Source organism: Ptiloglossa arizonensis, chromosome 3 (assembly GCF_051014685.1).
Source record: "Ptiloglossa arizonensis isolate GNS036 chromosome 3, iyPtiAriz1_principal, whole genome shotgun sequence".
NCBI lineage: Eukaryota > Metazoa > Arthropoda > Insecta > Hymenoptera > Colletidae > Ptiloglossa > Ptiloglossa arizonensis.
The window spans coordinates 29,657,807-29,680,232 of record NC_135050.1 but is presented as its reverse complement, the minus strand read 5'-3'; the positions used below and the strand labels follow the sequence as shown (position 1 = coordinate 29,680,232).

General features: G+C 33.4%; 2 protein-coding genes across 2 annotated transcripts; one reads left to right on the top strand and one right to left on the bottom strand.

Moving 5' to 3' along the window:
- Positions 1–775: 775 nt before the first annotated feature.
- On the top strand, positions 776–17,557 carry Bchs (WD repeat and FYVE domain containing 3 bchs). Its single transcript, XM_076306502.1, has 46 exons — positions 776–829; positions 926–1,162; positions 1,380–1,625; positions 1,701–1,859; positions 1,952–2,144; positions 2,242–2,428; positions 2,504–2,685; positions 2,792–3,143; positions 3,218–3,339; positions 3,415–3,698; positions 3,769–4,035; positions 4,108–4,398; positions 4,478–4,851; positions 4,918–5,207; positions 5,292–5,507; positions 5,608–6,009; positions 6,096–6,232; positions 6,319–6,502; positions 6,592–6,863; positions 6,945–7,174; positions 7,293–7,460; positions 7,549–7,757; positions 7,837–8,024; positions 8,117–8,265; positions 8,387–8,585; positions 8,672–9,032; positions 9,109–9,313; positions 9,416–9,836; positions 9,918–10,127; positions 10,209–10,397; positions 10,467–10,760; positions 10,828–11,063; positions 11,157–11,412; positions 11,488–11,699; positions 11,772–11,904; positions 11,988–12,141; positions 12,216–12,450; positions 12,534–12,757; positions 12,836–13,089; positions 13,153–13,380; positions 13,717–13,908; positions 13,993–14,164; positions 14,228–14,474; positions 14,548–14,802; positions 14,875–15,072; positions 15,185–17,557. Exons 1-46 carry the CDS (start codon positions 821–823, stop codon positions 15,297–15,299), a joined length of 10,338 nt encoding a protein of 3,445 aa, XP_076162617.1. The 5' UTR covers positions 776–820; the 3' UTR covers positions 15,300–17,557.
- Positions 15,964–21,684, bottom strand: LOC143144255 (uncharacterized). The gene is made up of 7 exons (XM_076306503.1): positions 21,544–21,684; positions 20,889–21,261; positions 20,269–20,806; positions 20,048–20,166; positions 19,771–19,933; positions 19,571–19,691; positions 15,964–16,102 (listed from the first exon to the last, which is right to left on the bottom strand). The coding sequence occupies exons 1-7, from the start codon at positions 21,567–21,569 to the stop codon at positions 16,081–16,083; spliced, it is 1,362 nt and encodes a 453-aa protein (XP_076162618.1). The 5' UTR covers positions 21,570–21,684; the 3' UTR covers positions 15,964–16,080.
- Positions 21,685–22,426: the final 742 nt, after the last annotated feature.

Here is a 22,426-nt window from a genome sequence, read left to right as displayed (position 1 = left end):
GTAAATATTGAGCTGAGCGTTCGATGAACGGTGGTGTCACCGATTGAGAGTGCAAAAATTATTGTGACACGTGTACGAAAAATTGATTCATCGCGTTCAATGAATCGAGAAACAATGTTCTCGATTCATCTCACGCCACGATGTGCCATTTTCACATGTATATGTTCTCCGATATGTTAACATTTCGAATGACAGCACGATAAGTTGAAACGAATTGGACGATTGTTCGTTAACGTTTACCATTTTGTATGATTTTTCTTTTATAGTTTCAATTTATCGTTTTTGAACGATTCTCACCGTACAACCGTATACGAGACTGAATATTTGATAATTTTTATTATTACTGCTATCGTAACAAACATTTACGTTACTTTATAGTTGTATATCGTTTCGATCTATTCTTTTAAGAATATTGGTTTTATGTATTGCTTGACAATTAAACAAAAATTACAATTAATTTCTTTTATATAAAATTTATACAGTATGATTAAATATGGATCTAAACATGTTATGGATTTGTATTTCGTATATTGTTTGTATATGTATCAAATTTATAATATCACAAATGATTTCAAGTTACTCTAAACTGCTTGAAGTTAAAAGTTTCTTTTATTATAAATTCGACATTTTACATTGTATTTTTGTCATTTCATTAATTTTTTGAATGTAATAGTTATAGAGATTTATATTCTTATAAGAATATTGGACTTTACGTTATTGAACTATATTTTATAAATACAATCGATGTATTGAAAAGTTAGGTTTTATTCTGTAAAACATAAAATGTAACATATACAATCTATGTAATATCCTTCCTGACATGGATAATGTAAGTTCCAAATATATTAGAGCTATATGTTTTATTTAATAAAATCTTAATCTTATATAGTAGTATTATATATAATGGATATTCATATCTTTCCAGCAAATTCTAAGTATGAACATAATGCGTAAATTACGAGGGGGTACCAGTGTCGGAGGAATGGGTTCTAGCAGTGCAGGTGGTTTAGATGATTGTGTAGGAACTACAAATCCTCAACATACTGCTTTAGGACTTATGCATCTTAAAAAACTGTTTTCTGAATATACCCATCCTCTACATCCCCTCTCAGATGCTGAACGTGATGATAAATTATATAATATGTTGCCATTATTTTGCAAAGTAAGTTTTTCGAATTTGTAAATGTGTGCAAAGTTATATATGTATTTTATATATATCAAATGTATTGGAGTCTTGTTTATACATATGCATAAACCTTATATCTTTATATATAATGTATTTTAATGACAGAAATGAGTACATGTTTGTTAAGCACATGTTAAATAAATGAAAAGTCTTTTTTATAAATATTTACTGATTTATAATATTTAATTTTTAGGTATTTGGATCTAGTCCAGCAGGTGATATGAGTGAAAAGTTTTGGGACATTTTGGCATTTACGCAACAAGTGTCCAGATTAATGGTATCTGAAATTAGGAGAAGGGCAAGTAATCAGAGTACAGAAACAGCAAGTTGTGCCATTGTAAAATTTTTAGAAATTGAAAATAGCGAAGAATCAAGCAATGGTTGGATGTTATTGTCTGCATTGAATTTGCTTGCAGCTGGTGATACTTCTCTGATACAGGTACAGAGATTACAAATACATTTCATTCTTGTAGCTAATATACCTTGTACTAATATGATTGGTATATTTTATTAGGCAATGACTACTGCTTCTGTTCCATCAACATTAGTAAAATGTTTATATTTATTTTTTGATTTGCCTGTAATGGTTGAGGATGAAGCCGATATTACAGATACGAATAGTGAATTTACTCCAAAGCAACGTAGAATACTGTTACAGAAAATATTTGTTCAAGTAAATATTTGGAATAAATTTCTCACTTGTCTTAAATATATCATATTTCACTAAACTTTTTAATTGCAAAATTAATCTATTTTAATTTATAGTTATTGGTGAGATTATGTAGTCATCCTTATCCAGCAGAAGAACTTGCCCGTAAAGATGACCTTACTTTACTATTCTCAGCAATAACTAGTTGGTGTCCCCACTACAATGTGATGTGGCGTAAAAGTGCTGCAGAAGTATTAATGACTTTATCTCGACATGGACTTACTCAGAATGTAGTAAGCTACATCCACAGTAAGCATCATTCAGTATTTGTTATATTATCATTATGAATTTTAACATATTTAGCATTTTTTAAATAATTTTTTTTAATAATTCATTTTAATTATAGATAAAGGGTGTATAGCGCTTTGTGTTGATAATATGCAACGTGTACCTCAGTTGGCACCATTGGAAGTAGTAGAAATGTTCGTCACAGTATTTTGTTTTTTAAAAGATTCCAGTGAAGTATCTCAAACACTCCTGGATGATTTTCGTGCTTGTCAAGGATATATCTTTCTATCAGAATTTTTATTAAAGTAAGAATTCGAAACGATTTGTTAATTTAAATACTGTCGTTTATTCTAAACTTAATAAATGTTTATATTTTTTAGACATGCTCCATCAAGACTAGAACAAGATAGTAGAGCAGAAGCCCAAGATGCCATTCGGAATTTAGTTCTTATGTTGGCATCTTTAACGATGTGCGGTCACACAGAATTAAAGCCAAGTCAAGCTAGCATGGGATCTTTATTTCAGATGCTTGGCTTCACTTTACCTCAACCAAGTAATAGAGGTACAACAATTTAAATGCACAAGAATCGTTTTATATTCCTAATTTATCTGCGTATATATATATTCTATTAAGTAAATTTTACTTTAAAATATTACTGTTGTTACAGGAGGAAGTGTTCGAAATATCCAAGCATTCCAAGTATTACAGTCTGTTTTTGTAAAGTCTAATTCACCACTTTTATGTTGTACAATTCTTGATGCAATATCCAGTGTATATCACAGTGACAATGCCAATTATTTTATACTCGAAGGACAAAATACATTGTCTCAGTTTGCAGAAAAGATTCACTTAAAAAATCGAGAAATACAAGAAAAATTCTTTCAGTTACTGGAATTTATAGTGTTTCAACTTAATTTTGTGCCTTGTAAGGAACTTATATCTTTATCTCTACTACTTAAAATAAATAATTCAACTAGCTGCAGTATCTTGTGCATGGAAACACTTCTTAATATACTCAGGTAATATATTTAGTACTTTACAGTTAAATTGTTATACTGATTTCTTATTGACTTCAATAAACGTCTCCTTTCAGACATAATAATATATTTAAAGATGTGTACAGAGAAGTAGGTATGTTAGAAGTCTTTGTTACGTGTCTTCACCGTTACGCAACTTTACTGAAGGATAAACAAGCTGCGCATGATCAAGCATTAGGTAGAATTCATATTTTCATACTTTTCGTTACAAGTGTTTGTCTTATATTTCAAAATGAGTAAATAATTTTTTCAGAATACAAGATATGCCCAGATGATGAACGATTGGGTGCCTTAGTAATGGAAGCTCTGACGACATTGTTAGCAGGCAATGTACAAAATGCTAATGTTTTCAGAGAATGCAGTGGAGCACGTTGTGCTCACAATCTTGTACCCTACACGGACTGTCGATATCAAGCACTTGGCATTGTTAGAGAATTAATACTTAGTGCAGGAGGAGATGATGACATGGCTACATTACTAGGTGTCATGCATTCAGCACCTTCGAATGCCTTAGTCTTAAAGACGCATATATTAAAAGTTCGTTTCTGAATACTGATATCAATCGTTCAAATTTTACACAATATTACGAAACCTTGTAATTTTTTAGTCTTTACTGGCTTGCTTACGGGAATCTCACCGAACTAGAACTGTTTTCCGGAAAGTGGGAGGTTTCGTCTACGTGATGTCCGTTTTAGTATCTTTGGAAAGTCAATTGGGTATGCAAAGGTCAGAGGGTATTGAACCTTGCAACGACGTAATAAAAAGAACATCACAGGAAGAAGCACAATTATTGACACTCTTACATGTCGTATTTCACACAATAAGTACAGCTATGAGATTTGAACCAGCAAATGCGAAATTTTTCCATCACGAGGTAAATTTTTAAGCATTATTATAAATGCTTGTAGACTTTTAGGCGTTTGTTAATATAATGATTGTTATATAGATATGCCAATCGAGTTTGTGTGACACTTTACGACTTCTCGGATGTTTCTCAACACAAACGAAGCTTACGGAAATAGATCTAATTCCAACCATGAATTACCATAACATGTTGTTACTGTTATTTACTGGAAGTGTATTAGAACCTGTGTTTCCTGACGTTATGCCAAAGACACTCGCATATGCATGTTTATTACTACGTCTTCTATATGATGTAGCACTTGATTCTTTTGATAAACCAAATTTGGCAGGTTTAGGAATGAGGTCCCCAAATCATAAACAAAATAGCGTTGAGGTAATTTACAATTTATATTTTACAATATACAATTCTTCAATTTATCAAATTAAACATAATATACTATATATATTTTTAGCAACAAAAATCTTTCGATTCTCCGGGTAGTGGAAAGAGAAATGTTGTAAACTTTTTAAATTTAAGTCTTCCTACTCCTGAGCCAATAGTAGTTCATCCTGGTATAGTTGTTGGGATGCTACACTTGCTTCCATCAGTCTCAGAACCATCTAATCCACAAATAGCTCTAGCTTTGCAATTATATGTGGCAGAAATCATTAAAAGTTTGGTACGTTCAGAAAGAAATCAACAAATAATGTGTGAGGCTGGGATGGCAGGTGAATTGCTATCTGTGAGTAGAATTGCATTGCAAGACGAAACACATCCTCTGCATCAACCATTACAATATATTATAGAAAGACTTGCAGCACAATCTTTAGAACCACGTGACTTGAGGTAAGATGTAAAATAATTTTATTAAAGACATAACTATTATGTATAATATGTGTTTCTTAATTTCAGAGAATTTTTACGCTTGGGTGATCCATTATGTTGTATATCTCTTGATGACATTGAACCAAATAAACCCAGAGGTGGACCTGTGCCACTAACTCGTATTAAAACTTTAGTGTCAATGACGACGCCAAAGGATTTTCGTGCACATGGTTCTTGTACTTTGCCACCGTTTGTAGAACTTGATATGACTGCAGAAGGATTTGCATGTTTATATTTACCTAGTGTTGCACCACAAAGTACAACTCCACCTACAGTAGTAGCTGCTGACAGTAGTGTACTTGGTGGGATTGGTTCAGGTAAGTCTTAACTGTCCAATAAAGTAGGTATATTATAATGTATACGTATGTCACAAATTTAGTCATTATACGAATGGTTTCTAGGTGATAGATTGTTTCCTCCACAAACTGGATTAACTTATAGTACATGGATATGTGTTGATAAATTTAGTGATTCTAAAACTGACCCTCACTGTGTAAGATTACTAACTTTGGTGCGTACTCCGCAATCAGCAAGAGATTTAATCTGTCTGACTGCAGTTCTTAGTGCTAGAGATAGAGCTATTATCGTATCTACGCAAGAAACAGCGATGCCGCAAAGTAAGTTTGTTAACATATACAATGTATCCATAAATTAAAGTTTGTATAATATATATAAAATATGCGATAAAATAATTGAAATGAATGATTGCTTACTTAGACATAGGTGAATGGGAACCAGAAGGAACTGGTGAATGTGGTGCAAGGGTCTGGTGTCCTGACTTACTCCATGAAGGACAGTGGCATCACATAGCTATAGTATTAAATCGTGCTGTATTAAAAAATTCAAGTTTCTCATTATATCTGGATGGTCAACATATTCATAGTCAGAAGCTTCATTATATTACACAAGTTCCTGGAGGAGGAGTAGCAAATTTGACTGTGGCATCGCCCGTGTACGGATACATAGGTACACCTCCCTGTTGGCGACGCTATTCTAAGTTGGCATGGAAGCAAGGCCCATGTCACTTAATAGAAGAAGTGTTTAATTCACAAAGTATAGCGACACTGTTTAAATTAGGTCCACATTATATGGGTAGCCTACAAGCTCCACAGTTATCAGGTATTTATGTAAATTTTTTACAAATACATATCATCACTATCATAATTGGTATTCAGTTATAAATACAGTCCTTTTTTTTATCACAGTTCAAGAACCTTTAATGCCCCTCGTCGCGGAAGAGAAAGTTGTGTTTGGATTAAATGCTAAGGCAATGTCTCAATTAACATTAGCTAAAATTAGGAAAGTTTACAGCAGGGCTGATAATAAGTCGATTGCCAAACAAGTATGTAGAATTGTTTGATCAATTAATGTATTTTATGCAAATTAATTCTTGTATATTATTAATTGAATTGTGTTGTTCTTGAACAGCTTGGTATGTCATCACACGAAAATGCCACGCCTATTAGAGTTCTTCACAATTCAGCAGGTCACCTTAGTGGACCAGCAAGGGCACTAGGAGGTGTAGTTGTTGGCTATCTTGGTGTTCGAGTTTTCAGTCCTCGACCAGTAGCAACAATGATCGATAATGTGGGTGGATGTTCAGTGTTATTAGGTAATGCTATAAACATAATGTTTTCTTAAATATATTAATAAATTTGTTCAAGAATAATTGTAATTCCTAATCTATATGTGTATCAATAGGTCTGATAGCCATGGCTCAAGATGTAGAATCTCTATATGCCGCTGTTAAAGCATTAGTTTGCGTTGTGAGATCTAATCAAGCAGCCCAGCAGGAAATGGATCGTCGAAGAGGATACCAAACATTGGCAATGTTATTACGAAGGAAATGTCCTCTTTTAAATAGTCACATTTTGCATCTCACGTTTAGCCTTGTTGGAACAGTTGACAGTGGCAGAGAAACTAGTGCAATTCCTAATGTTACAGCATTTCAAGATCTTTTGTGTGATTTGCAAGTACGACTGCTTTGCATTGTTAACAAGTACTTTATCTTAAAAATAAACATTATAAGAAGAGCGGTATCAAATTATTTCTAGGTTTGGCACGAAGCACCAGGAGAACTGTTAAGGTCGCTTTTAGAACATTTGTATGAGTTAATAGCAGAATCAAGCGAGAAAAGAACAAATTTACGTTTAATGAGAGATTTGCAATTAGTGCATAAACTACTACACATCCTATGTGATGTAAAACAAAGTACTACGCGGCAAATTTTACTCGCCTTACTCAGTATTTTATTAAGTCAACCAAGACAAGCTGATTTACTTTGGTAATTTGTTGTATTATTATATATATATATATATATATATATATATATATATATATATATATATATATATATATAATATAACAATTAATATTAATGATAATAATATCCTTTCTTGTAGGTTTGGTCAGTTTATTGTAGCTACATTACCCCAAAGTTCGGAGAAGCATTTAATTCTCCGAGAAAGCGAAGGAAATAAAGAAGGTGAAGGGGAGCACATACTTTTGCGAAACCGTTGTTTACAACTTTTACATTCTTTGTTGTTTAATGGTACCAAACCGAATGGAAAGTAAGTAGTCATCCAAAGTAATATTATTATAGAATAAAGTAAAAGGTATATGCATGATCGCTTATTAAAATTTAATAATACTTTTCAGTATGTGCGAAGAATTATCTAAAGTATTAGGTTTAGATTGGATATTATTGTTTCTTCAATCTGGTCTTCATAGTACGACAGTGATATGGGGATTACGAATTTTAGTAGCTGTTTGTTCTGTACAACCAATATTACAAAAATTTAAAGAAGGAACCAGTAATGGTAGCTGGTTGCGTCACACAGACCACAATAAAATGGCACTAGCACTTGGTATGTGCGTGAAAAATGTCAAACTCAAGTACGATAAGTAGCAAACTAGTCATTTTTTATATTGTTGAATTCTCTTTAGGTTGTCATCAGCAAATGACAGCTGGGGAGAGTAAACCATCTGGTCTTCATGTACCAGGGTTTCAACATTTGGGATGGTTATTACCGCAGCATGTAGACCTTGTTCCAGAGCTGTACTTCCTTTTTATTGCTCTTATGATGGGACAACCTGTAAAATTATTGCCTACAGATTCTAAGGTCATTTTAAAAGTTCAGTATTCCATTTTTACTATTTCTATGTTATTCTAATAATAATCGAATTAAACATAAATGTAACAAGTTTGTGTGTTTTGTAATAATAGCTTGATTTGGATAATGTGTGGAATTTCCTGTTCGGTGTCCCGGCAAACCACACGCTATCATCGTTTGCAAGTAAAATTAATCTTTGCCCCGAAGCTGTGGTTACTCTATTAGCTATGGTGCGAACAATGCTGAATAATTACTCAGTCAAGTAAGTTTTATATTTAAGTAATTTAACGCTTCTTGTATATTTGATCTGCATAATCGAAACAAAATTAAACTTTTGTATTCTTCAAAGAATCCACTTAACTTATACAATTTTTGGTTAACAGTCCTGAATCCCTGCCAGACTGGTTAAGCGACTATCCAGTGACAATAATACAGTTCCTCTTTTTCCTTTATCACAATTTTACGGACTTCATGCAAATGTTTATGTCTGCGGAAGTATTGGGTGCATTGGCTGGTACTTTGTTTCCAAAACCTACAAGTTCTAGTCAAGATAGCAGTGGAGCTAGTACTCCAGCAGATGAGGTAAAGTTTGCTGATCAGTCACAAATATATCTTTCTTTAAGTGCGAAGCCAATATTAGTTCTTATAATATGTTTGTATTATTTTAGCAAGAACCAGTATTAGTGAGGTCTCCATCAAAAGATGTTGGCTTAACAAATCATCCGGCGAAAAAGTTTGTTATGGACTTTTTACGAGTTATTGTAGTAGACTCGCTTTCATTGCCAGTTACTGCAAAATCTCCACCAGCTATTGACTTAGTTTTGGAAGCATGGCCAGAACATGCATCTACAGGACAACAAACGCGCTATCAAACAGAAATTCTATCTATTCTAATGGAGCATCTACTAGCTGCAGATGTTCTAATTGGAGAGCAGGCAGCGTTACCAGTAGTCCCCGGAGGATCAGTTAACAATATAACTAACAATGTATGTTACGTCGCTGCCAGAATAGTAGATAAATTATGGCAAGGTGAGTTCCAGAGATCTTACTAAATCATAGTAAGATAATAAACGTTTCTTATTTTTATATTTAATGTAATAAATAGGCGCTTTGGCAAAAGATCCACACGAAGTATTTGATTTCATCGTAAAGTTAATTGGGCAAGCAAAAAGGCGACCTGGCGTCGTTAGTATGGAAGGTCTTCATCACTGTTTGAACAGAACAATACTATTTTTACTATCACGAGCAACAGATTCAATAGCCGATCAAATGGCTGTATTAGAAGCACTGCATAAGCTTACAACTCACAGGTAAAATTCATGTTTTAGTGATGATTAGTTATGAAGTTATTGATGATAATCTTAGGCAATTTAATTATTGATTCTGATTACAAGTAAGATATTTCTTTGCAGATTGCTGGTTTTTGGTGCTGGTAATCACGAGTTAGAATTCATTGGTTGTTTAACTTACTGCTTGCAGCAACTGACAGCCGATGTAAAAATAATTCTTGACACTACTATGAAATCGTCGTGGCACATTAATTTGCCAGTCGAAGCCAGCGATGATAGGTTAACGTCTCATCAAGGTCATTACTTGATGGCTGTTGCTGCCACAAGAGTTTGGGAAGAGTTATATGTGTGCAAGAAACCTGCCATAGAGGAGGTTTTTAAAATTACACTTCCAGCACCTTTAGGCCATGAACGTGCTCCCGAATTATCGCAAATAAGGGAACAATTGCAAGAAGCTGCAACTAGACTTTGGTTGAATTATATTCTTATGGAAAGAAAAGCTTCGTACAGAGCTCCCTGGGAACTTCACAATCAAATACAATCGGTAAAAATTTAATGCATGATCATAGTCTTTAAGTAATTGAAAAAAAAAACAGAATATATGAACGACTGTATGACGTTTTAGAAAATTCAGAAGGTAACAGGAGGTTTAACGAGATTGGCAAGTCGAACGAAAGTTCGTAAAGAGGAATCTGTACGTGTCAGGCTGAGATTACATCAGAACACTGTAGCACAATGGACAGAACAACACATCGCATTGGTCCGCGAGCTTGCTGCAGCAAAACGGTTGCAATTTATACAGACTAATCAGCATACTCAGCGATATGTGTATCAAGTAAGAATATAATTAAATATGAAAGAAAAAAGCAGAAAGGGCACATAATGATGAATGTATAACCAATAAAACATTGCGTAGGAATGGTTACAAACTGAAACAGAATTGACCAGAGAACGCGGTTTGTGGGGACCGCCAACACCCACCAGGCTTGACAAATGGATGCTAGATATGACTGAGGGTCCATGTAGAATGAGAAAAAAGATGATGAAAAACGAACTCTTCTATATACATTATCCTTACCGCCCTGAATTAGAACATCCTGATAATGTAAGTTAACTTTGCTATAAAACAATCAAAACTAACGAATTTAAATTTACACGTTCCTATCAAATACAGAAACAACTGAAGTACAAAGTTGCAACAAGCACCGACAGTAAAGAGTATTATCTGAAACAACTTGGTAATTCTTCCGGCATGTTCGAACGAGAACGTGATCCTGTTATTGACGATACCCCGTTAAACGTCAATGAAACTTCTATGGAAAGTGAACCCCCCATGGTACCATGTACATTAGAACGTCACGCTAGTGAACCAGATGAAGCAACAGAGGATAACGAACAAGAAGAAGAAAATAATCAAACTGTTCCAGATAATCAAACTTTGATACGACTGTTAGAGGAACACGAGAAGGTTTGTTTATTTTCTCATTTCATTATAAATATTGCACATTGTACTATTTTAATGTTTTTGTTTTCAGATAAGTCACATGTTCAGATGTGCTAGAATTCAAGGTCTGGATACGACTGAAGGTCTGCTGTTATTTGGAAAAGAACACTTTTATGTGATCGACGGGTTCACACTGTTAAAGTCTAGAGAAATAAGGGACATTGAGAGTTTACCCGAAGCTTACGAACCGATTTTGCCATCACCGGGGTCTCCTAGAAGATCTAGAGCGATGAGGCAATGCTCGAAATTTAATTACGAAGATATCAGGTAATAAGTCTTCATTTAGCATATAACTAAACTGCTCTATGATTAATTTCGATGGAAGTGGAATTAATAAGTTTTGCTTTGCATTTTCTACAGGGAAGTACATAAAAGAAGATATCTGTTACAACCGATGGCATTAGAAGTGTTCAGTGGAGATGGTAGAAATTATTTGTTAGCATTTCCGCGCAAAGTGAGGAACAAAGTTTATCAAAGATTTATGACATTCGCAACAGCAATTGCTGATAGTGCACAACAGTCCGTGGCTGGTCAAAAGAGAACAGCAAATGTGGAGCAGGCTACAGGCCTACTTTCAAATCTGATAGGCGAAACTTCAGTTACCCAACGATGGGTGGTTGGTTTTTTAAACAAAATTGAATTTTTCTATCCATATTTTTATTTAGGATTTACGAAAGCGATCATTTTTCAGAGAGGCGAGATATCTAACTTCCAATACTTGATGCATCTCAATACTTTAGCTGGTCGTAGTTACAATGATTTGATGCAATATCCGATATTTCCATGGATTTTGGCTGATTATGACAGTGAAGAATTGGATCTTACTGATCCAGCAACGTTCAGAGACTTTGGTAAACCTATGGGTGCACAAAGTCCAGAACGATTATTGCAGTTCAAAAAAAGGTACGCGAAGTTGTTCAATTTTGTACAGGTTACTAAACAAATGATCTAAGTTTTAATTTACATTCAATTTAGATACAAAGAATGGGACGATCCACATGGGGAAACACCTCCTTACCATTATGGGACACATTACTCTTCGGCGATGATAGTGTGTTCTTATTTGGTAAGGATGGAACCGTTCACGCAACATTTTCTTAGGTTACAGGTTCGTAAAAGTAAATCACTTAACAACTTAAATTGTATTGCTAGTTAATAACTTGATTGACGATCTCTGGAATTATCGTTTAGGGTGGACATTTTGATTTAGCAGACAGAATGTTTAATAGCATAAAGGAAGCTTGGCTTTCTGCTTCTAAACATAATATGGCAGATGTGAAAGAGCTTATACCGGAATTCTTTTATCTTCCAGAATTTCTCGTTAACTCAAATCACTTTGACTTAGGTAAATGTTGTCATGTTTTACGGTATCATTAGAAGGACAATTATAATTAACGCTACAAACTACTTTCTTTTTAGGTTCTAAACAGAGTGGTGTACAATTGGGAGACATTGTACTTCCACCTTGGGCAAGGCAGGACCCACGAGAATTCATACGAGTGCATCGACTCGCTTTAGAGTGCGATTATGTGTCGCAACACCTTCATCAATGGATCGATTTGATATTCGGTTGCAAACAGAATGGTCCTGCTGCAGTTGAAGCTGTTAACGTGTTTCACCACTTGTTTTACGAAGGCAATGTAGACATTTACAAGTATGACCTGCATATATCTTTATTCTATAGCACTACTTTAGTATTTATTTTTCACTTTTTTAATTGTGGTATGCATCTTTTAGTATTGATGATCCCTTGAAAAAAAATGCTACTATAGGGTTTATCAATAATTTTGGTCAAATACCGAAGCAATTGTTTAAAAAACCGCATCCAGCTAAAAAGATGACACAAAGGACTAGCGTTATTGATCCTGGGCCGATTACTCCCGGTTTAAGCATAACCACGTCCGATAAATTGTTCTTCCATAATCTTGACAATTTGAAGCCATCGCTTCAGCCTATCAAAGGTTCGTAACTTCTATTTCTGTATCACATATTTTACACTTCAGCTAATCTTTCAGCGACGTTGGTAATATATTTTTCAGAATTAAAGGGCCCTGTCGGACAAATACTTCACATCGATAAAGCAGTATTGGCCGTAGAACAAAATAAAACGTTGATTCCCCCAACGTATAACAAGTATGTTGCATGGGGGTTCGCGGATCACTCTCTTAGAATAGGAAACTATGATAGCGACAAAGCGATATTTGTCTGCGAAGCCATGATGCAAAGTAGTGGAGAAATAGTTGCTTGTGTTTGTCCGTCTTCCAAATTGATAGTAACTGCTGGCACAAGCTCCGTAAGTTGTCACTTTAGTTTTACGTTTATAGAAGAGGTTTTTAAGGCAAAACCTTTTCAATAGGTTGTGACAGTTTGGGAATATACCAAGAGGCAACTTTCCATCAAACAATGTCTGTACGGCCACATTGATGCCGTTACGTGTTTGTCATCAAGTCCAGCGTACAACGTGATAGTATCCGGGTCTCGAGACGGCACAGCAATTATATGGGATTTATCTCGATGTCTGTTTGTTCGTCAACTTAGAGGACATGCGGGACCGGTAGCCGCTGTAGCTATAAATGAATTAACGGTGCATTTACACAGCTAAATTCCACATCTTTGTTTCTTATCATCACTTAGCTCTGTTTAACGCTTCTTCTTCCTCTAATCCTTGAGATAGTCATCCCCCCTCTTATTCTGTCATCCTGCAATAATTTTAGACTGCTGAATTCATCAGAACACTTAATCGTCTTTCTTCAATTACTCTTATTGGATATTCATAGAATTTTAAATCCTGATTTTCAATTTAATAATTGTTTCTTGTCTTCCAAATCTTATTTAGTTTCGTTATTTTTAATTATTAAACTATAATTTACTTTCATCTTTTCTTTGGTAATATTTAAAAGTAATGTTATTTTTTTTTTAGGGAGACATAGCTACTTGCGCAGCCACGTGGCTGCACGTGTGGAGCATTAATGGCGAAGAACTGGCAAGTGTTAACACATGTGTAGGCCGAGCGGATAGGATGCAGCAAATTTTATGCGTCGCTTTCAGTCAAACTCACGAATGGGACTCGCAAAATGTTATTATGACAGGATCGACCGATGGTGTAGCTCGTGTAAAAATAACATTATTTATTGTTATATTATAGTTAAGAGAAATTATTGTGAATAAGTAATAGAGAGGAGTGAATGGTTTACAGATGTGGTCGATGGATTATGTCCAAGTGCCTGTAGAAGAAGAGAAACCAGAGGAAATTGCAACGACAAAAGAGAAAAACACGAAGTCGAACAAAAATGAGAATCAGAATGAAACTACAAAGAAGCGGGTACACGAACTGGTTAAACAGATGAGCATTTCTGCTGAAGGATCAGGTAAATAACCATGAAAATGATATTAGTATGATCGTAGCATTTATTAATTGTTTACATTCGTAGCTATGCTTGCAAAAAGTGGTTCAGAGAGTAGTCTATCTGAACCCGAAAATTCTAAAGAAGCATCAAGACTACACGAAGAAAAAGAAGAATGCTCGGATAATGAGTCGAGCAACGGTTCTAGTAGCAAACCATCACCACAAAATAATAATACATCTACTGTTGTGCTTCGAAGAAAAAGTCGTGGAAATCCAATGTTTCGAAAAAGTGAGGGTGGAGGACGCGCGGATAGCGAGGGTACTCAAACAAGGTAGCATTGAGTGCAATACCCTTTTCTTAAAACATTTGCAATCACTAAAACAATAATTCAATTATTTTTGCAGTGAGTCGTCCAATAATATTGGAGATACTGAAGGAGCATTACGGGCTAGTAAAAGCGATACAAGCTTAACGGATAGCTTCGTTATGGTTACTGAAGCTGAGCCGAAACCTAAAAGGATTAATCCACAAAATATCTTAAGAGACGGTTTCAAGTGGCAACGGCAATTAGTGTTTAGAAGCAAATTAACGATGCATACTGCATACGACCGTAAGGATAACACAGAACCAGCGTCTATAACAGCTCTCGCGGTGTCAAGGTAAAAAGATTTATTAGATACAATGCAACGAGCATTTAAATATAAAATAGTTAATTATTGATTAATTTGCAGGGATCATAGAACCGTGTACGTAGGGGATACAAGAGGGAGGGTCTTTTCATGGAGCGTATGCGAGCAACCCGGGCGCACGGTTGCCGATCACTGGCTCAAAGATGAAGGAGCAGATTGTTGCGTTGGTTGCGGTGTTAGATTTAATCTTTACGAAAGAAGGCACCACTGTCGCAACTGTGGACAAGTATTCTGTTCAAAGTAAGTTACACGATGCTATACAAATTATTCAAAGTTTTCATTACGATTCACTTTACCATTTTTGCTGATATAAATTATGTGTTGCTAACACGTATCAAACTTTTATATACAGATGCAGTCGATTCGAATCGAAAATATCGAGACTTGGAATTTTAAAACCTGTTAGAGTTTGTCAAGGTTGTTATTCTTCATTACGCTCTCAACATTCCGCTGAGAGCAGCGCTTAATATAACAGTATATAGTACAGTTTCGTGTAAGTAACCGGTTCGAGGGTGGATATAGCTCGTATGTACATAACATAATCACGGGTGCCCCATTTATGTCTTTACCCGAAGTCTCGTGCAAAAAAAGAAAAAACGAAGTGCGCCTTTACCCGTCATTTTCATATCTTGTGCGATATGTTGGACTCGTAAAACTTGCATTTCTACGAGAGAGGCAGGAAAACTGATCGCTGCATTTCAATTTTTCGTGAAATTGTGATCTTCAGTTTCTTCGATAATGACTTTTAATTACGCCAACTGAAGCTATTGTTTCACTTGTTTCTTGTTTCTTTCTATTTTCTTCCAATAAAATTATATTGTAATCCTGTTGATCCTACAGAACAAGATGTAATATACTTTTCACTTACGATCGAACTATCTCAATCAACTAGGATATTTCCTAGAAATGATCGGCCTGCTTTGCTTCATCGACAGGTTTGTAATCGATGAATTTTGAAAGTCGATATTTTAAAAACTTACGTGACTCTGGAATGCATATATTTATGAAATGCAAACATGCTCTTCGTTTTTAATGTCTCTGAATCTCGATCATTTTCTAATACTTTTTTACGTCGTGTGTTTGTACTTCAAGCGGAGAACAACATGTGCAGCTACCTTCTGTTGTACATTTGATAAACGCTGCGTATATATATATATATTTTTTTTTTCTTTTTTTTTTACATGAAGAAGCTGATCGCCGGAACTTTTATAAACACGATCATGTATAGCGAAACTTGTTTAACACACTTTATCTGTGATTATATTTTTTCCTATTTTAATTTAACAAATATACGATCAATAAATTTGAAAAGTGATCATTGATGATTATATATAATGAATATATATAATAGTATAACATTCCATAAATATGTGTAGAATGTTATACTATTTAGGCGATTAATTTCCCTGTCAGAACGCTTACATCGTTTCTCGTGTCTGACTATATTAGGTAATTATTGTTAATATTTATTTTAAATTATAGTAGAATAGTATACAAGATGTCAATATTGTTAATGGAAAAATATAAGATTTAATATTTATCAGATTTACCAAAAAATTATATATCTATACCGTGTATTATTCGTGCTGCTATGTTTTTGTATTACGTTTTATCTATAATTGCTATTTCAAAAAATGTTATTTGTTCCTTTTTACGATAACGTCGTGTACATAATGCAGTGATAATACGCGGTGTAATTGATTCTAGAGATTGTCGATGGTGTATAATTTATTATTGCGTCATGAAAAGGCAGGTCTTTTATTTTTCCATTTCATAGAATTAAAAACTGTTTAACAGCCTGAAAAGTCAAGAATATATGTATTACCATTTGAGAAAAAACAAGATACACAGTTGCAGTGCACCACTTGTGACCGCTGCCTCTACAGGTGTAAAACTCGTAACTTTATAATAGACAATACCTTTAATTACGTAAAAGTGTTATTAACTGTAAGTCGGTTAAATGAAACCATAGACTCTAAAACCAGCAGTAATATATTCTAAACAATGTGGTAAATGTGAAATAAGCTCGTTTGTTCACAAAGTTAATATATATCGTGACCGTATCTGTAAAACTAATCGTGGAAACAGAGATAAATTACACAAAAAAAAACCGTGTTCTTGTATAAGCATTTTATAGTTTTGAAAGGGCGAAGAATCACGAACGTGGCGTATGTACATCCGTTCGAGATTGAGTTTATCTAACGGCTAGGAAGAAAATACTAAACACCGACTGAATATGCAACGGAATTTGTATAAATGCGAAGATCGCGGTATTAAAAGGTAAAAAAAAAAGAAGAATTGTCTCCCTGTATGAACAACAAATTCTACCATTTGTATTCTATCGATACACTTCCATTTTTCTAAAGGCACAAATTTTATAAAGAACGAGGGATAGTGTGATGACTAACAAATTGAGAACGGGGCGAACGTTAAAAATACGCTGCAAAATGTTATTTCAACGTGGTACTTCAATGTTACTAGTGCAATTGCTGCTAGTCAAGTACATTACGAGCACAATGTTTAACGAGCATTCTTTCAGGGAGGATGCATTTGATACGAAGGTCAAAACGTAGATTATGCTGGAAATGTTATGAGTGAATTTCAAAAAACAATTAAAAATCTCTTAATTATGCAGATGCATAAAAAGAGTTACCACGTATCTTATGCTAATAATATGTGTCATTATTACATGCCAGTTCTAATAAAACATTGCCAATTATCCTTACTTTTGTACTCCTACATATACACAAACAAAACACAGCTTATACTTAGTTCTGCAATGGAATTGGAAGGCTTGTATTTAACAATAATCAATAGTATGTTGATATTAATTTCATGAAGGGTTTCACATTACTTTTCTACAAATCAAGCCAAAGTAATTTATAAAGACTACTTGAACAAAGTAAAATCATCTAGGAGCAGGATGAATCTAATTACGCAGAGATGTATTATTTAATTAAGAATTATTAAAATGAAACAAAGTAATCATTTTATCATATACAAAAAGAAGTATAGTTTCTAGTCAAATGCATTGGATATTAATTACTTTAACTTCGATTCAGCAAAATTTTATTTTATGATTTTGAACAGTATTATTTGTATTCATATTGCAATGCGTTGGTGTTTGTATACCACATGTATTATAAAATAGATCTTTATACACCATTTATTGTGTATTTTATTACATTTTATTATAATCAAAGACACTAATGTTTTATTTAAAAATTGTGTAATTATTGTGCTGCATCATATCTAAAAAGGAAGGATTAAAAGCTAAACTTACATAATAAGTATTCATATGTGTACCGCTCGTACATATTATCAGTTTGATCCGATCTACATTATATGATATAAAAATAAAATTAATTTCATGCCCTTGATAATATTGCTTTCAGTATATTGCTTATATGTATACATTAGTTTCATTTTACAAAACATGTTTTGATTCTTTTAATTCTGCTATCATACTAATTTCAATTATAAATGCATTGTCTAAGATGTATACAGCTGTAACGATCATATAACTTCTTAAGAGACTGTCAGAAAAAATCATTTTGTCAGAATGCATAAAATTGTATTTTCTCAAGCATTTAGGAAAAAATGGGTCGCTATTAGTGTTATGATGTCGTGTATTAGTGTTTGTGTAGCTTCGACAAATTAACGAGGTATGTGTGCATTACATAATTTGACTTGAAATTGTACATACATAAAAGTGTACAAAAACATTCAATGTATTAGTCGCGTAAAGATGTATGATAAGTAGAATTTAGAAAACCATATATGGAATATTCTAATAACCAATGTTAAGTACGGATGATATGTATTGGTTTGCACATGTATAATTCTGTGCAGAGTATACATTTCCCAACCATGTATAGAAATTACATACAAGTAAATATACCAACCATCACTTTCATTCTCACTCACTCACTTACTCAAAACACACACACATACACACATATACTTTCTGTATGTAGGTAGTTCTAATAAACTGTTAGATAATATTTAAATATATTGTATAGTAGATTCTGATCGGTATAATTACATTGAATGGGCCAAAGTTGTAACAAATTTATTTTATTATTGAACCTGTCCAATTATGTATAAATACGAAGCGTCCTTACTTTAGCATGTTTAGCTGTCTTTCATAAAAATAGCATTTAAACAGTTGCAAATGGGACGCCATTGTAAATATTTAATTGTTTTATAAAAATGAGTTAATTTCTAAAATGAACAGCCAGGTGATTTTTGCTTAACAAACGGTCAAAAATATTATTTTATAGTTACAATGCACATATTGGCAATTGCGACAGCCGAAGTTCATGAAATTAGTTTCCAATTAATACCATGCATCCCATATTTACCTGATATGATAGCATTCACTATGATAGTATTCTTTAAACGAACATTTTTGGTTGGATATAAATTTTCATAAAACAAAGAAGTGATAGATGCAGTAGAAAAAGCTCTTTTGCAAATCTTGAAACAGATTATAGAAAGTGCACAATGGTACTGCAGTCTTGTTGGACCAAATTTAATTATCTTAAGAAAAATTGTATTGAAAAATAATAAAAAAAAAATAAAAAATATTTTTTCTCTATATAATGCCATAAGCTTTCGAAATAGCTCTTTCATAATTTACTTGGCAATTGAAAGATCTAAATATAATACTTGTTATATACCCATGTATAAAGATAATATAAGAATTGAAGGCATTTATTCTAAAATTACAGCTTACATCTTTTTACAGCAAGACTGATGCTTTCCAATTCTAAATGGGTGAAATTTTCTCTTACATTTATGGCATGGTACAAGTTGAGACTGGTATTCTTCCCAATTTACTATTGGTTGGCTGAGCTCTAATAGAACAATATCATAGCAATTATTCGATCGATAGACCAAAGTCAAAGTAAAAATTTTATGTAGTTTATAGTTTACCTGCAGGAGGTGGCAGTTCCTTTTCCTCCTCTTCTTCTTCATTTGTTATAAAAATAGGTGGGGATACAGATGCTTTAGATGTAGAATGTGAATTTGTACTACTATTACCACTAGTTGGTGTTCTTGGTAATTCGTGTTTGGGTTTCATAGGATCAAATTCTTCCTAAAGTAATAACAAACATGTAAATACATATTCAAAGTATATTTTCAATTCCAATATTATTGTTACTAAATGAATCTTATACAGTACTTTATATTTATTGTACAATTCGCTTACATCATGATCTTCCATATTATCAGAATCTATTTGCTCTTGATTGGAATTTGGAATTTCATTTGTCACATCCAATAACATTTTTTTCGAATCACATTTCACAGAGATAACCGTAGTGTTTTCTATAACAATAAATTTCATAAATAAATAATTGTTTACTATTTGATAATTATAATTGAATTGCTCGCTTTTTAAATTAAAATCTATATTATTTTTTCTCATACCTTTTGCATCTTTTCGATGGCGTCTTAGAGACTTCATACCCTGTGTTACGTTTTTAACGTACTGACGTGTTTGTTTCTGTCTTTGTTTAAAATGCTCATCTGTCTCAACAAGTATTTCGTTAGAGCTGCAACTTCTCAATATTTTCTCTTCTATTTCAATATCACTCCGTCTGTGCGTTTCTTCGGTCGACTGGCACCTGAGTTCCTTTATGTATTTGCTACTTACTTTGAGATTGTTTTTTTTAGGTCTACTCTTTCTTTGCGTTACACCATTTTGCATATTTTTATTATTTTTCATAGATTTCTTTTTAGCTTTTTCATCTTTATCTTCTTCTTCGTCCGATGCAAACAATAACTGCTTAGGTTCACAGCTGCTTATAACAGAAGATGTATCTTGCATAGTAATATTTGGATCAAAAATACTTTTGTAACAATCGTCAGTAGTTAAGTGATCATTAGGTAATGATTCAGTTTCATGTTTTCGTGCCAATTCAGCGTTTTCCAAATTTTCTTTATTTTGTTCTATATCTTTTTGTTGCTAGAAGATTATGTTTATAATTTAATATACGATATAATATGAATTTTGTATTCACTTATAAATGTAAGGAAATGCTATTTACCTGATTTTTACAAGAAACGCTATTGCATTTACACGATTCTCCACATAGAACACCTTTTTTTGTGCATCCGCAAAGTTTAGAGGAACAGTTCCCCTTACAGCTACAACCACGGTTTACCAATTTATTATATTTCTTCTGTGCACTTTGAGATTGTACATGTTCCGACTTTGATTCGTTAACTTTTAAAGTTTCATGTATATTATTTTGGCTCGTGTTAAGCGATATATAGTTCGAAGTACTTGGTGAAATTTCAGTAGCATGCTTTTCCCAATGTCTATTTTTGATTGTAAGAAGTTTAATTTGTTTTTGCAAGCGTGCTATTTCTAATACAAAATCTGTGTCGCTTGTTTGGGTCCATGCATTTTTGTTTAAACTGAAAGAACGAAATAATCGTGTAATAAATGCTAGAATATAGAAGTTATTTATCTTTCAACTGAACCTTTCGATAAGGGAAAAGGAAATTATATATTTGATTACTTATTAAGAGAAATGTATTATTTACTTTTACGCGCCTTAAATGTCCATAAAGGAGCATGTTATTTTTGGGCTTTGTTGAAAACTGGCAAGAACCGCGGATACGCGAGCATAATATTTCAACAAATATGATATTTCAACGATTTATGGAAAAAACTATAAAAGTTGGTGAATCACATACCTTTTAGTCTTTGTAGAGTGAGACATTTTACACTCGATAATGTCAAAATCGACAGACGGCTTTCAAACCGTAACGTGATTCAACATACCCCGTAAGTTAGTCGTTGACAGTTTCTTCGTATTCAAATTCTTGATGTTGAAGGTGGAGCCACTATAGTGGAGGGAATACGGTATTATTTTTAATCGTGGTAGATCTTTTCCATTATCGTTTATTGCTCGTATAAATAATAGACCGCTGCATTTTAATTTCTCATTTAACCAAAGTATTTTATTTCTATGCTACGTATATAGATTTCTTAAAAACGATTGAGTTTTGTAAAAATTTCACGCTGCGTATTCGAAATATATTTCGATATTATAGGTGGCGCGCATATAGGATACAGAACGTAAACACTAATGGCAACTATAAAATGTAAATTGCTATGATTAAAGAGAATCAAATATCGTTCACTGGTGCTGCATTATACGATATTTCGATAAATGTAATATACCAAAATGTGTTTCTATTTTAATGGTGTTTTATTTAACGGGTAGTTTAATAACTCGAAACAGAGATCACAACCTGTTCATTAATGATCTCCGAAAAGTCAATCGATTTATCGAAGATCGATAAATAACTAGGGGTTGATCATTGAATCGTTTCTCTTTTATAATATTTTAAAATGTAATGTTGATAATGGTATACAGTGTGTGACATATTTCATGGTAAAATCAAGAAAGAAACAATTGCTTGCAAAATAATTAGTTAAAAATAAATTTGTGTTTATGTTGATGTTAGTAAAAAAGTATTCGTCGCATTCTTTAGTCGTATCGCGTACGTTTATATTTGTTGGAACACTGCTTACAATATTCGAAGAGGCAAGAGTACAAAATTTGTATTGTAG